The sequence below is a fragment of the Takifugu flavidus genome, chromosome 16 (assembly GCF_003711565.1).
Source record: "Takifugu flavidus isolate HTHZ2018 chromosome 16, ASM371156v2, whole genome shotgun sequence".
Taxonomy (NCBI): domain Eukaryota; kingdom Metazoa; phylum Chordata; class Actinopteri; order Tetraodontiformes; family Tetraodontidae; genus Takifugu; species Takifugu flavidus.
This window is the reverse complement of record NC_079535.1, coordinates 5,361,242-5,380,666: the sequence shown is the minus strand read 5'-3', so window position 1 is coordinate 5,380,666 and position 19,425 is coordinate 5,361,242. Positions and strand designations below refer to the sequence as shown.

Sequence of the window (19,425 nt, the reverse complement as noted above, 5' to 3'; positions counted from 1 at the left end):
TTCCTCAACATATGTAGCAGCGTTTACATATATGCTGGTAGATGTTATCTACAAGTTCTGGACATTTTGCATAGGATTTGCAGTATACACTATGCACTTTCTTTCATGGGTTTTTTAATGTAACCAGGAAATACAACCATATTTAGATATTAAGAAAACCAGCCGTGCAGTGTATCATACATAAGCACATTTTGTGTCCCAGTTACGATTGCTAACGCAAAGACATCCTCTCTTATCACGCAAACGGAATATTTGTTGTGCTATAATCACATTGCCACAGTAAAAAAAAAAAATACTGTGCACTATTGATTATAGTTGATGAATTTAACATATTTTAGTAAATTATTTAGATTTAAGGGCTGATATTAACTGTTTTGCCACCAGTCTATTTGTTTTAAATCAAAATGTTTAGGCGCCTCTCCCTCTGATAAAGTGCGCCCCCTGGCGTCGGTGGCTGGAGCCGATTGCGCCTCATCAGTGCGAAGATGGCGGAGGGCGAATTAAACGTAGACAGCCTCATCTCTCGGCTTCTGGAAGGTGAGTGATTTCTGCCCGGTCGCTGGCGTTAAACGCAGATTTCTGTTTGCGGCGTCTTAAACGGATGGTACATTTCCCCCCAAACCGACGACTTTGACACGGGAGAGGCCTGAAAATCGTAGTAGGTCGGGCTAACAAGGCTAGTCCTGCGGTTAGCTTCGGCTAACATCACCGTTAGCCCGCCGTGTTTATAAACATCGTAGCCGTGAACGCCTTCATCTAGTTATCCGGAGAAACGACTCTTTCCATGTCCATTTACAGCCCGCTCTTATTCAGATGTCCCTATTGTGTGTATTTCCATCTTTGGACGGTTGGGTATCACTTATTACGGTTAATGTGTGACATTTTGAGCTAAAACGACAGTAGCGGCTGATAGGTTGTAGCTGTGTTGTTGTCACTGCTATATGATGTTAATGCACAGTACATTTGGTGGCCGATTCAGTTTGCACACCTGAATAAGGTTTACAATGGGGAAAATCCCGAAAGCTCTTGTGCTTTTGGATGAATCGAGATTGGCGGGTAACAACCGTGCACACCCGCGCACACCCGTGCACGCCAGCTTCGCTCTTGAGTCTTCCACGGCTCTGCTTGTCATGTTGTCATCACTCCGAATGTTCGGTGCTTTTCTATGGATTGGGAGTTGGTCACAGGAGAGGTGACAGATTAAGATGGATGCAATTTCTTTTAAGCTTAATGAATGATGCCGTATTGGATAGTAGCCCTGATATAGTTTTACTAGCGACCATGAGGAAAAGCTCCTGGTATCAGGCACAATCCTGATCAGACAAGAGTGCCAGCCTTTTCAGTTTGGGAGAAACTGGGATGTAGTCTTTTATTGATTAGATTTCAGCCAGTATTCAGCTCTGAGGTTGGGTTTCTGCCTGGTTTTTATGGCATAACTGACTTGGACAGGCAGGGCGATGGAACTAAACTGGTCTGAGACGCTGATTAGATAAGATGGACGTTATTTGGTTTAATTTTCAGGATGGCTTTTTAAGGCCTTGAAGCTTTCAGAAATTACACAAGGGCTCTTTGCGGCATTGTGCGCTGCAGTCGAAGGTGTGAAACTGTTTTATTCCTTGAAACGAAACATGCTGGAACACCATGCTGCTTTTTATACACACACACACACACCAAACCTGTAGGTGTGTGTGGTTATAAACCCTTATCATTTGGTCATTTCAGCCTTTGCCCCTCGTGATTATGTTCTCAAGAACATAATGATGGGTTAAAGCCCTGGCCTACAGATCTGAGGGCAGAACAGAGCGCCCCTGTCTGATCTGATGAAACCCTGCCTTCATACAGCACTACGTTATTTCTTTTACACTCTCCGGGCAGATCCACACATGGACTTTAAATCTGGAATGCCAATTTAAAGACATTTTAGACTATTTTTACTCAGCGGCTGATTGTTGCCAGCATTTTCAGTCCCCTGCTCATCTTTCCTTCATCATTAAATCTGCACCCAGAGCTGCCAGAACATTGCAAATCTGCAGCCAACAAACCCACGTTGGTTCTGGAGATGCGTGCTGCTCTCCTAGTCTCAGCAGTGGGGTTCTTCAGCATGTCTGAGGCCACAGAAGCATCACTGCCACAGTTGATCAGATACTCAATGCTGATTCCAGGTTATTTCCTCCATGCTGTGGAATTTGGTCCCCTTATTGTCACATTGATAAACTTGTCAGCGCCCATGTGTCTTTAGGACAGTGATGGCCTGTGTCAGAAATGAAACGTCTCTTTCTCTTGACACCAGTGAGAGGATGCCGCCCGGGGAAGGTGGTCCAGATGACGGAGGCCGAGGTCCGGGGCCTCTGCATCAAATCCAGGGAGATCTTCCTCAGCCAGCCCATCCTGCTGGAGCTGGAGGCCCCTCTGAAGATCTGTGGTCAGTACTTGAGTGCTTTTTTTTCCAGAGGGTCAATTACTCCATTCCATTTCTCCAACCTTGACTTTAATAAGGATACATTTATGCCACTCGCACACATCTATGGCAGTTAAAAACACTCCCAAACTATGGGGAGCTGACACCTCCACATCTCTGCACACCCCCACATAGCTGATCGCTTCCCTTCTCGCTGCTGTTGTAAGTATAAACAGCTCTGAACCATCTATTGTCCACGGTACACAAGCTCTCGCGCACTCACAGTTTACATGCATGCTCCCATAATTCCCAGTGTTTGGTGTTTCAGTGGTGTAGGACTATAATTCTGCTGCATCAGTTCTGCTGTGAGTTCTTCTCACCGATAAAAGCTGCCGACCGTTCTTGTCAAGCTGCTGTCACGGTAACGGGAGAGTCCGACACTTGTTCGTGCCGCTGTAACCTTAGCACCTATGCTCAAATATGAATGAGGGTCTTGTTACTGCGCACAGGTTGAGTCACGGGAGTGATTAATCCAAACTTTCAGAACAGCTTTGAAGAGTGAACTGCTCATTTATTCATTAAGGCCACGTAGATTAGGTTCCTCACCTCAACAATAACACATGGAGTTAAACTAAAGAAGTGAGACACCTCCAATATTTAATTTGTCTTGTCATTTCCATGCTTATTTATCCATTCATCCAGCTCCCAAATTATCCCAGTTTGATGATAATGAACTGCACCCCGCCATCTTAATCCTCTGCAAAATCCCCAGCATTGCATGTCAGCTATAAAAGGACCTTTACTGAGTGTAGAAAAGAACTCTTTTGTTAGTTGGCTCTGTGCACGCCTCCATTCTGTGGCAGCACTTATCCTACATTTTAAACCCCGGGCAAACCTCAGCCCTGCCGCAGTTCACGGATTCATGCAAGTCGGACCTATTTTGCTCCATCCCAAAGAAGTGTTTTATTTCTGCAAATGTTGCCTAAACAGAGTAAAGGAACCCATAAACTCCTGCCAGTGTTTTCATGAGATGAAGTTCGGCGTTTGTGCTGGTCGTTTTATAAGACGGCTGCAGAGGTTAGCGGTCCGTAATACGTGTTTGGAAACGTCCCTCTGTGCTTCGGTCATGATGGACCCTGGCATTTTCCTCCGGGCTGTTTCTGGTGAGCCTTTCTGCCGCCGGCTGTGTCCGGGGCAGCTCGGTTGCTACGGCATATAAAAGGAAGCAGGCCGTGGCTCTGAGGCAGAACCGTAAGGGAGCACAGCGCCGCCCAGCTGAAGCTGACCTTGAATCCCAGGATGGCTGTTAAAATTAAAGCTGGCCTGTGCAGATATGTTTAGGTGTCCTTTCGTTTTGATGATTAACCCGAATTGTCAGAATCCCGGCTAATTTCCCATCAGCATAGAAATCTGAAAATAACCTTCGGCTCACCTCTTACAGGCGACATCCATGGCCAGTACACAGATCTGCTGAGGCTGTTTGAGTATGGGGGCTTCCCACCAGAAGCCAACTACCTGTTCCTGGGAGACTACGTGGACAGGGGGAAACAGTCGCTGGAAACCATCTGTCTCCTGTTGGCCTACAAGATCAAATATCCAGAGAACTTCTTCTTGCTCCGGGGCAACCACGAGTGTGCCTCCATCAACCGCATCTACGGGTTCTACGACGAGTGTGAGTGAAGCGAAACAAACCGTCAGAAACGCAACGGCGGTCTAGCTCCAACCGGGTGTGATTGTGTGCTCCAACAGGCAAACGCAGGTTCAACATAAAGCTGTGGAAGACCTTCACCGACTGCTTCAACTGCCTCCCGATTGCCGCCATCATTGATGAGAAGATCTTCTGCTGCCACGGAGGTAAGAGATCCGCTGGGACCGTGGATTTGTTCTCATAACGTCAGTGTGACGATCCAAATGCTCAGTCAAAGTGTATCGGTTATCTTTCAGGACTCTCTCCGGATTTGCAGTCCATGGAGCAGATTCGCAGGATCATGAGGCCAACAGACGTGCCCGACACAGGTAATCTGACTGCTCGTACGTGGCGCCCAGGCCCCTCCTCCACACTGGTCAGCGGCACGTTTAACAGCGCCCATGCTCTCCTTTCAGGCCTGTTGTGTGACCTGCTGTGGTCAGACCCAGATAAGGACGTACAAGGCTGGGGAGAGAACGACCGCGGAGTCTCCTTCACCTTCGGGGCGGATGTCGTCAGCAAGTTCCTGAACCGCCATGACCTGGACCTCATCTGCAGAGCCCACCAGGTAACCAACAAGAAATCCCAGCAGTGAATCTGCAGGAGGTGTGGAAAACAGATTTTGTTTTAATCTTTATAGGGCAAAGTCGTAGAGGAAACTAAACAATTAGCAGGGTTGGTGGTGGTTCTGGCTATTTGAGGGCGCATTAGAGGTTTTATTTTATTCAACTGTAGGCTGTGTGGTACAGTAAACATCAGCAGGAGACTGTAAATCTAGCTGAAGGTCTGTGTCTTGGTATCGATCGCTGTAGGTGGTGCAATAATGTCTCGTGTATCCACGCAGGTTGTGGAGGATGGATACGAATTCTTTGCCAAACGCCAACTGGTCACACTGTTCTCCGCTCCAAATTACTGCGGGGAGTTTGACAACGCAGGCGGCATGATGAGCGTCGATGAATCTCTCATGTGTTCCTTCCAGGTAGCGTCGAACGTCGTGCATCCTCGCGGGTTGAGCACGTTCAGTCGAAATGCTAACAAAGGAATGTCTGTGTTTGAAGATTCTAAAGCCCTCAGAGAAGAAGGCCAAGTACCAGTATGGAGGCGTAAACTCTGGTCGGCCCGTTACCCCTCCCAGGACCACCCAAGCTCCGAAGAAGAGGTGAACGTGCAGCCTGGTCATCCTACCCCCGACTCCTGCCCCATCACTCCCAGTCTGCCTTCATGGCAACCCCTGTAACTACCGTAAAGTGAAGATACAGGGCTTATCTATTCCCGCCTTCACCGCTTCTTCCCAACTCCACTGACGACTCTTTTCTTCATGTGTGTGTACATAAATTTGCTGTGACTGTTTGTTTTCTTCTTTTTGGCCTGTTAGTTGGTATTTTGATTATTATTAACAGAACATTCTGTGGTTTCTCTTCCAATGCCATTTGAAGTTTTATGAAGTTCTGTGTTGAAAATGCCTTTTCCATGTTGAAGGACAAAGTGATTGAGTAATAAGGATTGTTGTTGAGTTAGACAAAAACACTGTAGGAAGTGAACGTTTGCTTGGGGTTTTTTTTCTGCCTTGACCGCCTGTGAAAGTGGAGAGAGTCCTCGCCATGTGTCTCAGTGAGGCTTCCTTTTCCGTGCAATTGGAAAATCTGTTAACACAAATGGGATATTGTCATGTTTCAATGTAACAGGTAAAAAATGCTTTATATTCCGCTGTGAAGTTGTGATTGTTATTCAGGGTATATATTTAATCACTGAAATAGCGCACCTGTCCATACCAGTAGCGAAGAATGTGAAGAAACCAGTGTGAATGAACATGGAGGCTAAATCAGAAGCTGCTGGCAGTGGGCACAGTGGGCCACGGTTCCTCCCCCAATATGCCTCCCTGTGCCTCGACTCCACACCCACACAAAAAAACCTGTCATTTTCACCGCTTCCTCCTTTTGATCCTCCAGTATCCCTCTACATTCAAATATCTTTGCTTTTGTGCCAATGGAACGTTCAAATGGCTGCACAAGCCTTGAAATTATAGGAGTCACTTAATTTAAGTATGTAACCAGCTTGTGCTGGATTAATGATGCATTCAAAATGGTATGTTTGTCCATACTTGGTCCTTGTTTGAGCAGATAGAGATGGGGAATTGTCAAATGGCACTGGTTGCAGTTTTGCAGAAGTGGACTAAATTACCCCGTTTGATGTTAATTAATAAAAAAAAAATCGCAAAACACGCCAGTCTTCCAGAGTTCCTATTATAACCAATGAACATAATGGAGGCTCTGTGTGGGACTGGTGGCGTCCGAGTTAGGTTACCGTGCCTGGCTATTTTAGTGTGTGGTAACGGCGCCTCCTGGTGTTTGTGTGTCAAACTACAGGACCCAGGATGAGCTGTCGCAACACGGCCCCACCGGATGTTTTTAGTTCAATTCACTGCAAATGAGATGTAGTTTTTCATTTTGTGGAAAACGGTTCCCTCTTTAATCCGTCTTCTTTTGCACTTGGTAGTATTAATCTTTGTAGTATTTATGCGTTTACTTAATTTATTTCCTAATAAGCATAATAAAGAAAATAATATTACCCAAAGCTGTTTTGCAATTTGTACAAGTTTGTTTGAAAGTCTGTAAATTCAATTAAAATTGATGGAAAATTAACGCCTCAAGACCCTTTTTTAACTGATTTATTTGAGCATTTGTGTAATACTATTCCGGAACGGTAGGGGTGATATCTGTAAACATTTCAGCTTGATGATTGAAATTATATACGCTGAATAAGACGTTATATCAGCTTTCTATACGAAATGGATGCGCCACTTCTTCACGTTTACGGGCGCAGATGTTTTATAAGTTTGATGTTCTCCGAAAGAAGGTAACGTGACAGACGCGAAACCAGAAATTGGAGGTTTTGCCATAAATTTATAATCTTTCCTGTTTTTACTGCTCCATTTTTTTTTTCCAGATAAAAGTAATTTTCAGGGGATTTACGACCGGGTATTCCCGACACTAAATGCTTTATTTTACCCCGCACCCAAACCGAGAAGGCACCGATTGTCTGCCTCGTCTAGACCAATAAAAATAAATAAATATTGAGACGAGTTTTTGTGCTGCTCAAAAGGACAAGTGGACTCATATCGCGTTTAATCGGTATAACCCAAGTCAAATATGTGCATTATCAAGATAACGTATGTATCAGCTATCGTGGTCTCTGGCAGTTGCACAAGGTACAGAATATCGGCTGTGCGACATTTGTTAACTCTAGTATGTATAGTAAACACTTTTTATTACTATTTAGGACCAGCCATCGATATAAGAGTGAAATATGTTCCTTATTGGAATCATTAGTATTGAATTTAGTGTTTTGTTTAAACATCATCGGAATGATTTAAATGTGGTTGTGTTTATAGTTGCTGCTGTTGATATTCCAGGGCCTAAGAGGAGACCCGAGTTCAACGCTAAAAGCCCTTCTTCCGCTGACATCACATCCGGCAACCGTTTCTTCACGGCCATGGAGGAAAGCACCGGGGGTCACTAACTGAAAGATGGCCCGGTTTAGACGGAAATACTGCTTAGTGCTTATCGCAGTGGTGCTGCTCGTGCTCACACTTACAGTGATCTTGAAGGCACTTTCCCTCGAGGACATCGAAGCCATGGATCTGTTCCCTGCCAGAGAGAATTCAGTTGAGCAGAAAGCAAAGATGACTAAAATACCTGACCAGATCAAAATGATTGCGCCCACCACATCAAACAAAAATGCAGAAGTCGAAGCTCTGCTTAAAACATTCCCTCCGCCAAACTACTATGTTCATGCCTTTTATTATGCTTGGTATGGAAACCCAAAGTTTGATGGAAAATATATCCACTGGGACCACCCACAACTGCCACACTGGGACAATAAAGTTGCTCAGATGTATCCACAAGGAAGACACAGCCCACCTGATGACCTCGGATCAAACTTTTACCCTTCGTTAGGTCCTTACAGTTCAAGGGATCCTGCAGTTGTGGAGACCCATATGCAACAATTACGTACAGCGGCCATTGGTAAGAGGCCAACCTGAACTGTATGTCTTGGCCCTAGAATAATTCAATAGACTTAAAGATGCATGCAAATACTGCTGGAACTTAATGACCAAAAAAACCCTAATCGACACATTATAAATAAAGAGCAAATAATTTTGAAATACATTTTTTTTAAATTAGCGGGGGCTTGGCTGTGAAACGTAGAGATCTCAGTTCGAGCCCCAGGTCAGACAAAACATGGAATGTTCTCGTAGCAGGGGAAGGTGCCAGCTAAGGTACCCTTGGCAAGGTACCGAACACACAAATGCTCAGATAGGGCCCTGCGATGAGCTGGCGACTCATCCAGGGTTGACCCTACCTTCTCCAATTGTGCACCCTCCCCGTGACCCCAAAAGGGTTAAAGCGGTTAGGAAGATGGTTATTTAACTTTTCCAAGTCAGTGAGTTCTGACATAGAGCCTTTTTTTTCATTGGCAGGTGTCATTGCTATTTCCTGGTATCCTCCTGATATGAGGGACGATAATGGAGAATCAGTGGACGACATAATGCCTCTAATACTTGAAGTGGCTCATAAATACCTTATTAAGGTTTGTTGTAAGGTTTGTGATGTTTGTAGTAATATTGTTCAGCCAAGGTTCATTTTAAGAAAGAAATGAAGTCAACATGTTCACAAATGTCAAATATATAATTGAGAGGTGAGTGACATGAATATCCCATTCCTAATCCTCTTGAATTAAGGATTAGTAAATAAGTTATTATTTGTTTTCAAAAGTTTATTAAAAGGCCTTTGTCTGCACCTGAACTGATGTTCCCTTTCTACCATTTCTGCTTTGCTTTTGCCACATCGATTTACAAATTTTTCACCTGACTTTCAGCTTTTCAGAGGAAATGGCTAAAATCTGGCTGCAGAAAGTCATGCGGTTGGAGCTCTGGGTTTGACGTAGAGCAATTGTTTTCTCCTTAAGTTACATTTCTGTCAAAACAGATTCCGTCAATTTAGGGTAACTGTGACTTACATATCTACATTTTGTCATTTGGAGAAACTGCCATTTCAAATATGTTATAAATTAGTTTATAGAGCCTTAATACAGATTATATTGCTTATAAAAAAAGCAAAGGAATCTAAAGTGTTGGCACAAAACGTGACACAGCAACCTGGTATTTATTGTGGGTTAGTTTTTAAGGCTTTCAACATCTTGTTTTATCTTCTTGTGTTGTAATATTTCATAAATAACATATATTTTCCTGTGTAGGTATGGTGCACACCCAGCATTCTTCAGATATCGTACAAGCACTGGAAAACTTCTACCACTGCTAAATTCCGACCAGTGGGCCAAACTCTTAAAACACACAGCACACACAGACTCTTAAAACACACAGCACACACAGTAGTACCACGGTACACAAGCTGTCGCGCACTCACAGTTTACATGCATGTTCCCATAATTCCCAGTGGTTTGGTGTTTCAGAGTCTAACAGCATCAGGGATACCCCATACGATGCCATCTTTATTGCCTTGCTGGTTGAGGAAAAGCACAAGAGGGGCATCCTGGCGGCAGGTTTTGATGGCCTCTATACTTACTTTGCAACTAATGGGTTTTCCTTTGGGTCCACTCAGCGGAACTGGAAATCTCTGAAAGCCTTCTGCGAAGACAACGACCTGATATTCATTCCAAGCGTGGGGCCAGGGTACATTGACACAAGTGTTCGCCCCTGGAACTTCCAAAACACTAGAAATCGAATAAACGGCAAATACTATGAAAACTCACTGAGTGCAGCATTACAAGCTGAGCCGGACTTCCTCTCCGTAACATCATTTAATGAATGGCACGAAGGGACGCAGATTGAAATGGCAATCCCGAAAAAAGCCCAAACTGTGTATCTGGACTATCTGCCCAACAAACCTACAATCTACCTGGAGATAACTCGCAAGTGGGCCGCCATATTTGGTGGCGAGCGGCGAAAACGTCAGGAAAGATGAACCAAACGGTCAAAAGAAATACAACCAAGTTGAAAACGTGCACAATGCTGTGTAATGAACAGCTCAGTTGTAACATGTAAATAACTCTACGGGATTTTTGATGATTAATTTTTATTTTTAATTTCACTGAAATCTGTTTTGCCCCTTTGACAAGCTCATTCAGGGTGTAACTCATGTCTGTCACATAACGGGATTATTATAATCCTGGATGCATTTTGTCTTCAGTAGTAAAAAATGACCACATGGTGATGTCATGTTCTTGAAAAACAGGAACGACAAGAGCATTCATTACTTACTGCATGCTTAGGATGTTTTAAAAGGGATGGTTGTGTGTGTAAAAAGGAAGAAAAGGTCACCATCTTCAAAGATACATTTCTACAATATTGTAAAGCATCTAAAATGTTAGAGTATGAGGTAGTTACCATTAGGCTTTACATTTATTAGTCTAATGTAAAAAACCAAAATCCTACATTTGTTATGATAAATAATCACACTATACATTTAACGGTCCACATGTCAAACTCAGTCCTCGAGGGCCACGATCCAGCCGGTTCCATCAATCCATCCCACTGAATGATTTTCAACCTGGAGGGACAGAAAACCCGGCTGGATCGTGGTCCTCGAGGACTGAGTTTGACATGCCTGTGTTGGTTTAGCGATTGTTGAGACAGTTACAACTCCGAGGGTAAGACCACAATTTGGCTGGCACTTTCATACATTTGTCATGACAATCAGACAAGGAGCTTGTAGAAAGTTGGGGGGAGTGGTATAAAATTACCTGAAGTGCGTGACCACAAAATAAGAAAGGGACCCACAGAAACCTTTTCAGGATGCATTCCTCACACACCCCACCCCTGCTGTCTGTGTGTTGGTTTCTTCCAGTGTACTTGATTTCTATACTACTGCCTCTTTTCTATTGCGTTTTCTAAATCCTGGTTTCCGACAGACTAGCAGATCTTCGCACTGGTGGGGTTTGCTTTTCTCCTTTACTTTTCAGGCAGGAAGATGTCTTCACCATTCCAGGGAATCATACGACCCCTTTTGTTTGCTACTTTTGTTTTGGGATGCTTTGGGACTATTTTCTTCATGTATTATAAACCATCCACTGACAGGTTGTCAGGTCCTTTGAAGACTGGAGTGAACGCACCTGTCAAAGAAATCATTTCCATCAGGACTGATAAAAACGTGACCACTGTGCTTCTCTGGTTCTGGCCATTTGGGATAACCTTTGAGTTGAATGTATGCAGTGCCTACTTCAGTATAGAAGGCTGTTTCATTACAGCTGACAGGAACTATTTCAACGAGGCAGATGTGGTTGTCTTCCACCATCGAGACATCGCTCCTGACCTGTCCAATCTGCCGAAGCAAGAACGACCATTATACCAGATGTGGGTCTGGTTTAACATGGAGAATCCTTCGTACTCTGACAGGTTTCCTGGAATGGATGAATTGTTCAACCTAACAATGAATTACCGCTGGGATGCTGACATTCCACTGCCCCATTTGTACCTAGTTCCTGAAAAAGGTAAAGAGGACTTTGTCTTACCCAAAAAAGATCATGTGGTTTGCTGGATAGTCAGCAACTGGAAGGAGCATTATATACGGGTGAAATACTACAAAGAGCTGTCCAAACACATAAAGATCACCACATTTGGACGAGGGTTTGGGGGATATCACTATGGAGATACCTTATCAACAATAGCCAGCTGTAAATTCTACCTGTCTTTTGAGAACTCTATTTACCAGGACTACATCACTGAGAAACTATACAACCCACTTGCTGTGGGGACTGTGCCGATAGTTTTGGGCACACTCAGAGAGAACTATGAGAAACTTGTGCTTGGAGATTCCTTCATCCACGTTGACGACTTTTCCTCACCCAAAGAGCTTGCTGACTACTTACTACTGCTGGACAGTAATGATGACTTGTACCTTAAGTACTTTCAATGGCGAAAGCATTACAAAGTGAGGAAATTAGAATTATGGTCTGAGCCTATGTGTCAGGCTTGTGATTACCTCAGGAAGCGCAGGCAGTTTAGAGTAGCCAATGACCTGAATAAGTGGTACTGGGGCTGGTAGTGCTTTGCAGGGATATGTTTGAGTTTGACAAATGAAGATACATTAGGAATCTACCGCTTGAATATGCACTTTGTTTCCCAAGTGGTCTGTTTCTGTTTGGGGTTTTTTCTTCCATTCAAAAAATATGCAAATTCAATTTGATAATCATGCTTTTTGGGTGATTCTGATTCTGTATTTTACAATTCTGTGGTCAAGAAAATGAAGGTCATGTCTAGACAGGACAGGAGACATTGAGCTTGGAAAGTGAAAATGTTGTCATACATAAATTGAAACATGAATGATTCCTTTTTCTGTAACATTTCCTTTGCACCTGTGTCCTAACCGCGTTTGCATTTTTTTTTTTTCAATAAAGGAACATTTAGTCATCAAGGAACTTATCACTAATGTTATTTTATAATAAAACTTAAAGTGCATTATGCAGAACTCAACAAATACATAACTTTAGTCATGAAACTCTGACAAAAGGAATTAATATTTGTATAACATATTTATTTAGAAATTGTTTATTATCACTCTTTTTGTCTTATGTCATTAAAAGAGTCATCAACCGTTCACTTTTTAGAAGGTCAAGCTCCAGTATTCAGCCATCGTTCCTCTTTGTCTTATTCCTGTTTGACCTGTTGATACGCACCCCTGGTAATCCTTCATTCAGGATCAGTCATGTGTGCCAAGTATGTAATCATCAACATTGTTTCCCTGCCTTCAACAAATTTTAGTATCACTTCCACCTGGGGCTGTGTTGTTAGGGATTTGTACCAGCACTTTTTTTTAACTTAACAGTCTCCTTGTGTTGTGGCTTTTTACTCTATGTCTAATTGCTTTAATAAACTTACACTTTTCTTAAGTCTGAATGCCTATGCCAGTGCCAATGAGTTGATGTAGAGTTGCCGCAACAAGGTCGAATGATGAGTCAGGGTCAGCTGGTTCACGGTTCCAATGATGGTTTATTGAAGATTCACAATTCACCATGCATGAGAGGTAGCCCGGGCTAAGTCTGAAATCTAGCGAGAAATCTCCAGCTTTATACAATTTGGGGCTTGGGTTTACTCCTCCCCGGGCCCCTCCTTCTCATCATGCAATTTTTCCCGTTTTCCACCGTTAAGTAGTTTTTATCATTCTTATCAGAGGCTAACTGCGCCTTTCCATATTTTTTTTAAAACAGGCAATCTCTTGCATACGTGGACAACCCCTTGCCCTTGTACCACGCCTCTGAAACTCCCTGTGTCATCAACATTTTCAGGCCTTCAACCTTATTTTTCTGCCACGTTAGCATAATGGCAAACATTACAATCACACAATAACCGAAAAACATTGATTACACATTGATTAGGCACTTTAGTCTAGTTAATCATTGATCACGGACACTAATCATCAGATATCCCTTGACCCTGCCTGAACATGCATAAACAGGCCTTTAGAAACCTTTACCTTTCACTACACTTGTCTCAGTGGTTTATGCTAGAATCAAGTTCACAGTGTGAATATTTTTAGTCAGCAGCAATTCTCATGTATTTTTCTCTGCTAAAGTTTCACCTGCTTCTTCATCAGCTCTTTTGAATGGCTCAAAGTGTGGTAAAGTATAAGGTCATCCATACAACATTTCAAAAGGTGTCAATCCTGTATTATTTAGCATTATGTGTAGGTTGAGTAAAAGTGGTTTACAAGATATCCAATTCTTTCCTGTATCATCCATTACCTTCTTTAGATTAAATTGTGCTGTTTTATCTTTCCACCAGTCCTGCAGATTGTGGTTGATAATGAAGAGAATTATTTTATCTTGTTAGCATGTTGTACCATATGTTTCTGTTATAAGCACTTTAGAAGTTAGGAATGGTAGAATCTTTAGTAGGAATAAGCATAAGCAAGTCAGTTGACCCTTCCTTGACATGAATGTTGTTTGGACGGTTGGGGCCAGGAGGAGACAGTCAGGCAGAAAGTGGTAGACCCCCCATCATAAAAACATAACAGAGTTTACTGGTGTTGATAAAGTTCCTTGGCAGGAATATGACCTCTGACCTGGCCATCTGGGAAGATAATGGAGAAGAAGGACCGCACCAACACTAAAGGAGGCTGGAAGAAGAAGATGAGGTCATCTGAGAAGGAGGACTGGAATGGACTGAATTAGCATCAATAATTTACATATGTTGTTCTATAAAAGACTGGGCCAAGGGATAGTTAGGTGGTCAGACTTCATGCCCTGACAATTGACTCTGTTGTTTGTAGGGTTATGAACTGGCCCAGAGCTCTGTATATTTGTATCTTGAATTGGTTCTATTGTTAAATACATTTTGAAATTGGCATTTGTTTACTTGAAGTCTTCATTTAAAGAACACGCGGATTGACAGTGACACACGAGAGGTATTGCAATCCAACAACAAACACAATGATCCTTTAGTTCCATCTGCATGTGTTTAGGTATTAGTGAAATTACATTTACAAAACACCTTCCATTATTACTATATATCCTCTGTTGGATTCTAAATCCAGGAATAATCTTTTTACTAATGCTTTTGCTACCATTGCTGCAACACTTCTACCTATGTTGGACGCATATCTATGATTACTCCGCAATTTTCTTTCTATCACACTTATTTGGCTCAATGAAATGGGGGTTCTTCAGCATGTCTGAGGCCACAGAAGCATCACTGCCACAGTTGATCAGATACTCAATGCTGATTCCAGGTTATTTCCTCCATGCTGTGGAATTTGGTCCGCTTATTGTCACATTGATAAACTTGTCAGCGCCCATGTGTCACGGAGGGGGGTGAACAGGACCCGAACGCAGGCCAGGACACAGTAGTAAAATAGTCACAAGGTTTTATTTACGGGGGAAGGGGAGCAACACAAGGAAGACGCGGGCAGCCCTCCAGGACAGCCGAGCACAGGGAACAGAAGCGGCCCTCCAGGGCCACAGGAAACTCGGGAACAGAAGTGGCCCTCCAGGACTGCAGTGAACTCAGGAACAGCAGTCCTCCAGGACCTCAGAGAACTCAGGAACAGCAGTCCTCCAGGACCGCAGAGAACTCGGAACAGAAGCAGTCCTCCAGGACCGCAGAGAACTCAGGAACAGCAGTCCTCCAGGACCACAGAGAACTCGGAACAGAAGCAGTCCTCCAGGACCGCAGAAAACTCAGCCGAGCACAGGGAACAGAAGCGGCCCTCCAGGGCCACAGGAAACTCAGGAACAGAAGTGGCCCTCCAGGGCAACAGGAAACTCGGAACCGAAGCGTCCTCCAGGACCGCAGAGAACTCGGAACAGAAGCAGTCCTCCAGGACCGCAGAGAACCCAGGAACAGCAGTCCTCCAGGACCGCAGAGAACTCGGAACAGAAGCAGTCCTCCAGGACTGCAGAGAACTCAGGAACAGAAGCAGTCCTCCAGGACCGCAGATCCAACACACGACGAGGGAACCCGAACAAACACCCTCACGTGACGAAGGAAGACAAACAGACAGCCTGGAAACCAACAGCCACACAACAAAAAACAGACACCCTGGCACTGACAGGCAGGCGCAACCTGCTTATATAGGCAGCCCAATGTAAATTGCCTACAGGTGTGCCTGGCAGCAGTGCCAGCTGCAACCAATTGTGCCCCACACCACCCCCTACAGCACAATGACCGACACAACCCCAAAACCCTGACACCATGTGTCTTTAGGACAGTGATGGCCTGTGTCAGAAATGAAACGTCTCTTTCTCTTGACACCAGTGAGAGGATGCCGCCCGGGGAAGGTGGTCCAGATGACGGAGGCCGAGGTCCGGGGCTCTGCATCAAATCCAGGGAGATCTTCCTCAGCCAGCCCATCCTGCTGGAGCTGGAGGCCCCTCTGAAGATCTGTGGTCAGTACTTGAGTGCTTTTTTTCCCAGAGGGTCAATTACTCCATTCCATTTCTCCAACCTTGACTTTAATAAGGATACATTTATGCCACTCGCACACATCTATGGCAGTTAAAAACACTCCCAAACTATGGGGAGCTGACACCTCCACATCTCTGCACACCCCCACATAGCTGATCGCTTCCCTTCTCGCTGCTGTTGTAAGTATAAACAGCTCTGAACCATCTATTGTCCACGGTACACAAGCTCTCGCGCACTCACAGTTTACATGCATGCTCCCATAATTCCCAGTGGTTTGGTGTTTCAGTGGTGTAGGACTATAATTCTGCTGCATCAGCGCAGCCTCTCGACTACGGAGTTCTTCTCACCGATAAAAGCTGCCGACCGTTCTTGTCAAGCTGCTGTCACGGTAACGGGAGAGTCCGACACTTGTTCGTGCCGCTGTAACCTTAAACTAAAGAAGTGAGACACCTCCAATATTTAATTTGTCTTGTCATTTCCATGCTTATTTATCCATTCATCCAGCTCCCAAATTATCCCAGTTTGATGATAATGAACTGCACCCCGCCATCTTAATCCTCTGCAAAATCCCCAGCATTGCATGTCAGCTATAAAAGGACCTTTACTGAGTGTAGAAAAGAACTCTTTTGTTAGTTGGCTCTGTGCACGCCTCCATTCTGTGGCAGCACTTATCCTACATTTTAAACCCCGGGCAAACCTCAGCCCTGCCGCAGTTCACGGATTCATGCAAGTCGGACCTATTTTGCTCCATCCCAAAGAAGTGTTTTATTTCTGCAAATGTTGCCTAAACAGAGTAAAGGAACCCATAAACTCCTGCCAGTGTTTTCATGAGATGAAGTTCGGCGTTTGTGCTGGTCGTTTTATAAGACGGCTGCAGAGGTTAGCGGTCCGTAATACGTGTTTGGAAACGTCCCTCTGTGCTTCGGTCATGATGGACCCTGGCATTTTCCTCCGGGCTGTTTCTGGTGAGCCTTTCTGCCGCCGTCTGTGTCCGGGGCAGCTCGGTTGCTACGGCATATAAAAGGAAGCAGGCCGTGGCTCTGAGGCAGAACCGTGAGGGAGCACAGCGCCGCCCAGCTGAAGCTGACCTTGAATCCCAGGATGGCTGTTAAAATTAAAGCTGGCCTGTGCAGATATGTTTAGGTGTCCTTTCGTTTTGATGATTAACCCGAATTGTCAGAATCCCGGCTAATTTCCCATCAGCATAGAAATCTGAAAATAACCTTCGGCTCACCTCTTACAGGCGACATCCATGGCCAGTACACAGATCTGCTGAGGCTGTTTGAGTATGGGGGCTTCCCACCAGAAGCCAACTACCTGTTCCTGGGAGACTACGTGGACAGGGGGAAACAGTCGCTGGAAACCATCTGTCTCCTGTTGGCCTACAAGATCAAATATCCAGAGAACTTCTTCTTGCTCCGGGGCAACCACGAGTGTGCCTCCATCAACCGCATCTACGGGTTCTACGACGAGTGTGAGTGAAGCGAAACAAACCGTCAGAAACGCAACGGCGGTCTAGCTCCAACCGGGTGTGATTGTGTGCTCCAACAGGCAAACGCAGGTTCAACATAAAGCTGTGGAAGACCTTCACCGACTGCTTCAACTGCCTCCCGATTGCCGCCATCATTGATGAGAAGATCTTCTGCTGCCACGGAGGTAAGAGATCCGCTGGGACCGTGGATTTGTTCTCATAACGTCAGTGTGACGATCCAAATGCTCAGTCAAAGTGTATCGGTTATCTTTCAGGACTCTCTCCGGATTTGCAGTCCATGGAGCAGATTCGCAGGATCATGAGGCCAACAGACGTGCCCGACACAGGTAATCTGACTGCTCGTACGTGGCGCCCAGGCCCCTCCTCCACACTGGTCAGCGGCACGTTTAACAGCGCCCATGCTCTCCTTTCAGGCCTGTTGTGTGACCTGCTGTGGTCAGACCCAGATAAGGACGTACAAGGCTGGGGAGAGAACGACCGCGGAGTCTCCTTCACCTTCGGGGCGGATGTCGTCAGCAAGTTCCTGAACCGCCATGACCTGGACCTCATCTGCAGAGCCCACCAGGTAACCAACAAGAAATCCCAGCAGTGAATCTGCAGGAGGTGTGGAAAACAGATTTTGTTTTAATCTTTATAGGGCAAAGTCGTAGAGGAAACTAAACAATTAGCAGGGTTGGTGGTGGTTCTGGCTATTTGAGGGCGCATTAGAGGTTTTATTTTATTCAACTGTAGGCTGTGTGGTACAGTAAACATCAGCAGGAGACTGTAAATCTAGCTGAAGGTCTGTGTCTTGGTATCGATCGCTGTAGGTGGTGCAATAATGTCTCGTGTATCCACGCAGGTTGTGGAGGATGGATACGAATTCTTTGCCAAACGCCAACTGGTCACACTGTTCTCCGCTCCAAATTACTGCGGGGAGTTTGACAACGCAGGCGGCTTGATGAGCGTCGATGAATCTCTCATGTGTTCCTTCCAGGTAGCGTCGAACGTCGTGCATCCTCGCGGGTTGAGCACGTTCAGTCGAAATGCTAACAAAGGAATGTCTGTGTTTGAAGATTCTAAAGCCCTCAGAGAAGAAGGCCAAGTACCAGTATGGAGGCGTAAACTCTGGTCGGCCCGTTACCCCTCCCAGGACCACCCAAGCTCCGAAGAAGAGGTGAACGTGCAGCCTGGTCATCCTACCCCCGACTCCTGCCCCATCACTCCCAGTCTGCCTTCATGGCAACCCCTGTAACTACCGTAAAGTGAAGATACAGGGCTTATCTATTCCCGCCTTCACCGCTTCTTCCCAACTCCACTGACGACTCTTTTCTTCATGTGTGTGTACATAAATTTGCTGTGACTGTTTGTTTTCTTCTTTTTGGCCTGTTAGTTGGTATTTTGATTATTATTAACAGAACATTCTGTGGTTTCTCTTCCAATGCCATTTGAAGTTTTATGAAGTTCTGTGTTGAAAATGCCTTTTCCATGTTGAAGGACAAAGTGATTGAGTAATAAGGATTGTTGTTGAGTTAGACAAAAACACTGTAGGAAGTGAACGTTTGCTTGGGGTTTTTTTTCTGCCTTGACCGCCTGTGAAAGTGGAGAGAGTCCTCGCCATGTGTCTCAGTGAGGCTTCCTTTTCCGTGCAATTGGAAAATCTGTTAACACAAATGGGATATTGTCATGTTTCAATGTAACAGGTAAAAAATGCTTTATATTCCGCTGTGAAGTTGTGATTGTTATTCAGGGTATATATTTAATCACTGAAATAGCGCACCTGTCCATACCAGTAGCGAAGAATGTGAAGAAACCAGTGTGAATGAACATGGAGGCTAAATCAGAAGCTGCTGGCAGTGGGCACAGTGGGCCACGGTTCCTCCCCCAATATGCCTCCCTGTGCCTCGACTCCACACCCACACAAAAAAACTTGTCATTTTCACCGCTTC

At 44.7% G+C, this 19,425-nt stretch overlaps 3 protein-coding genes and 1 pseudogene across 3 annotated transcripts; all 4 read left to right on the top strand.

Moving 5' to 3' along the window:
* Positions 1-386: 386 nt before the first annotated feature.
* LOC130540079 (serine/threonine-protein phosphatase PP1-beta catalytic subunit-like) lies at positions 387-6,727 on the top strand. Its single transcript, XM_057058968.1, has 8 exons — positions 387-537; positions 2,291-2,422; positions 3,840-4,070; positions 4,148-4,252; positions 4,343-4,414; positions 4,502-4,653; positions 4,930-5,064; positions 5,144-6,727. Exons 1-8 carry the CDS (start codon positions 486-488, stop codon positions 5,246-5,248), a joined length of 984 nt encoding a protein of 327 aa, XP_056914948.1. The 5' UTR covers positions 387-485; the 3' UTR covers positions 5,249-6,727.
* A 253-nt stretch (positions 6,728-6,980) lies between these two features.
* Positions 6,981-10,315, top strand: manea (mannosidase, endo-alpha). The gene is given in 6 exon segments (XM_057058959.1): positions 6,981-7,293; positions 7,498-8,110; positions 8,566-8,691; positions 8,723-8,783; positions 9,342-9,442; positions 9,558-10,315. Coding segments are annotated over 5 exon segments (1,299 nt in total). The 5' UTR covers positions 6,981-7,293; positions 7,498-7,611; the 3' UTR covers positions 10,070-10,315.
* Positions 10,316-10,692: 377 nt separating this feature from the next.
* LOC130540077 (4-galactosyl-N-acetylglucosaminide 3-alpha-L-fucosyltransferase 9-like) lies at positions 10,693-12,521 on the top strand. The gene has a single exon (XM_057058967.1). It carries the CDS (start codon positions 11,075-11,077, stop codon positions 12,146-12,148), a length of 1,074 nt encoding a protein of 357 aa, XP_056914947.1. The 5' UTR covers positions 10,693-11,074; the 3' UTR covers positions 12,149-12,521.
* Positions 12,522-15,812: 3,291 nt separating this feature from the next.
* On the top strand, positions 15,813-19,202 carry LOC130540080 (serine/threonine-protein phosphatase PP1-beta catalytic subunit-like; annotated as a pseudogene).
* The last annotated feature ends 223 nt before the right edge of the window (positions 19,203-19,425 follow it).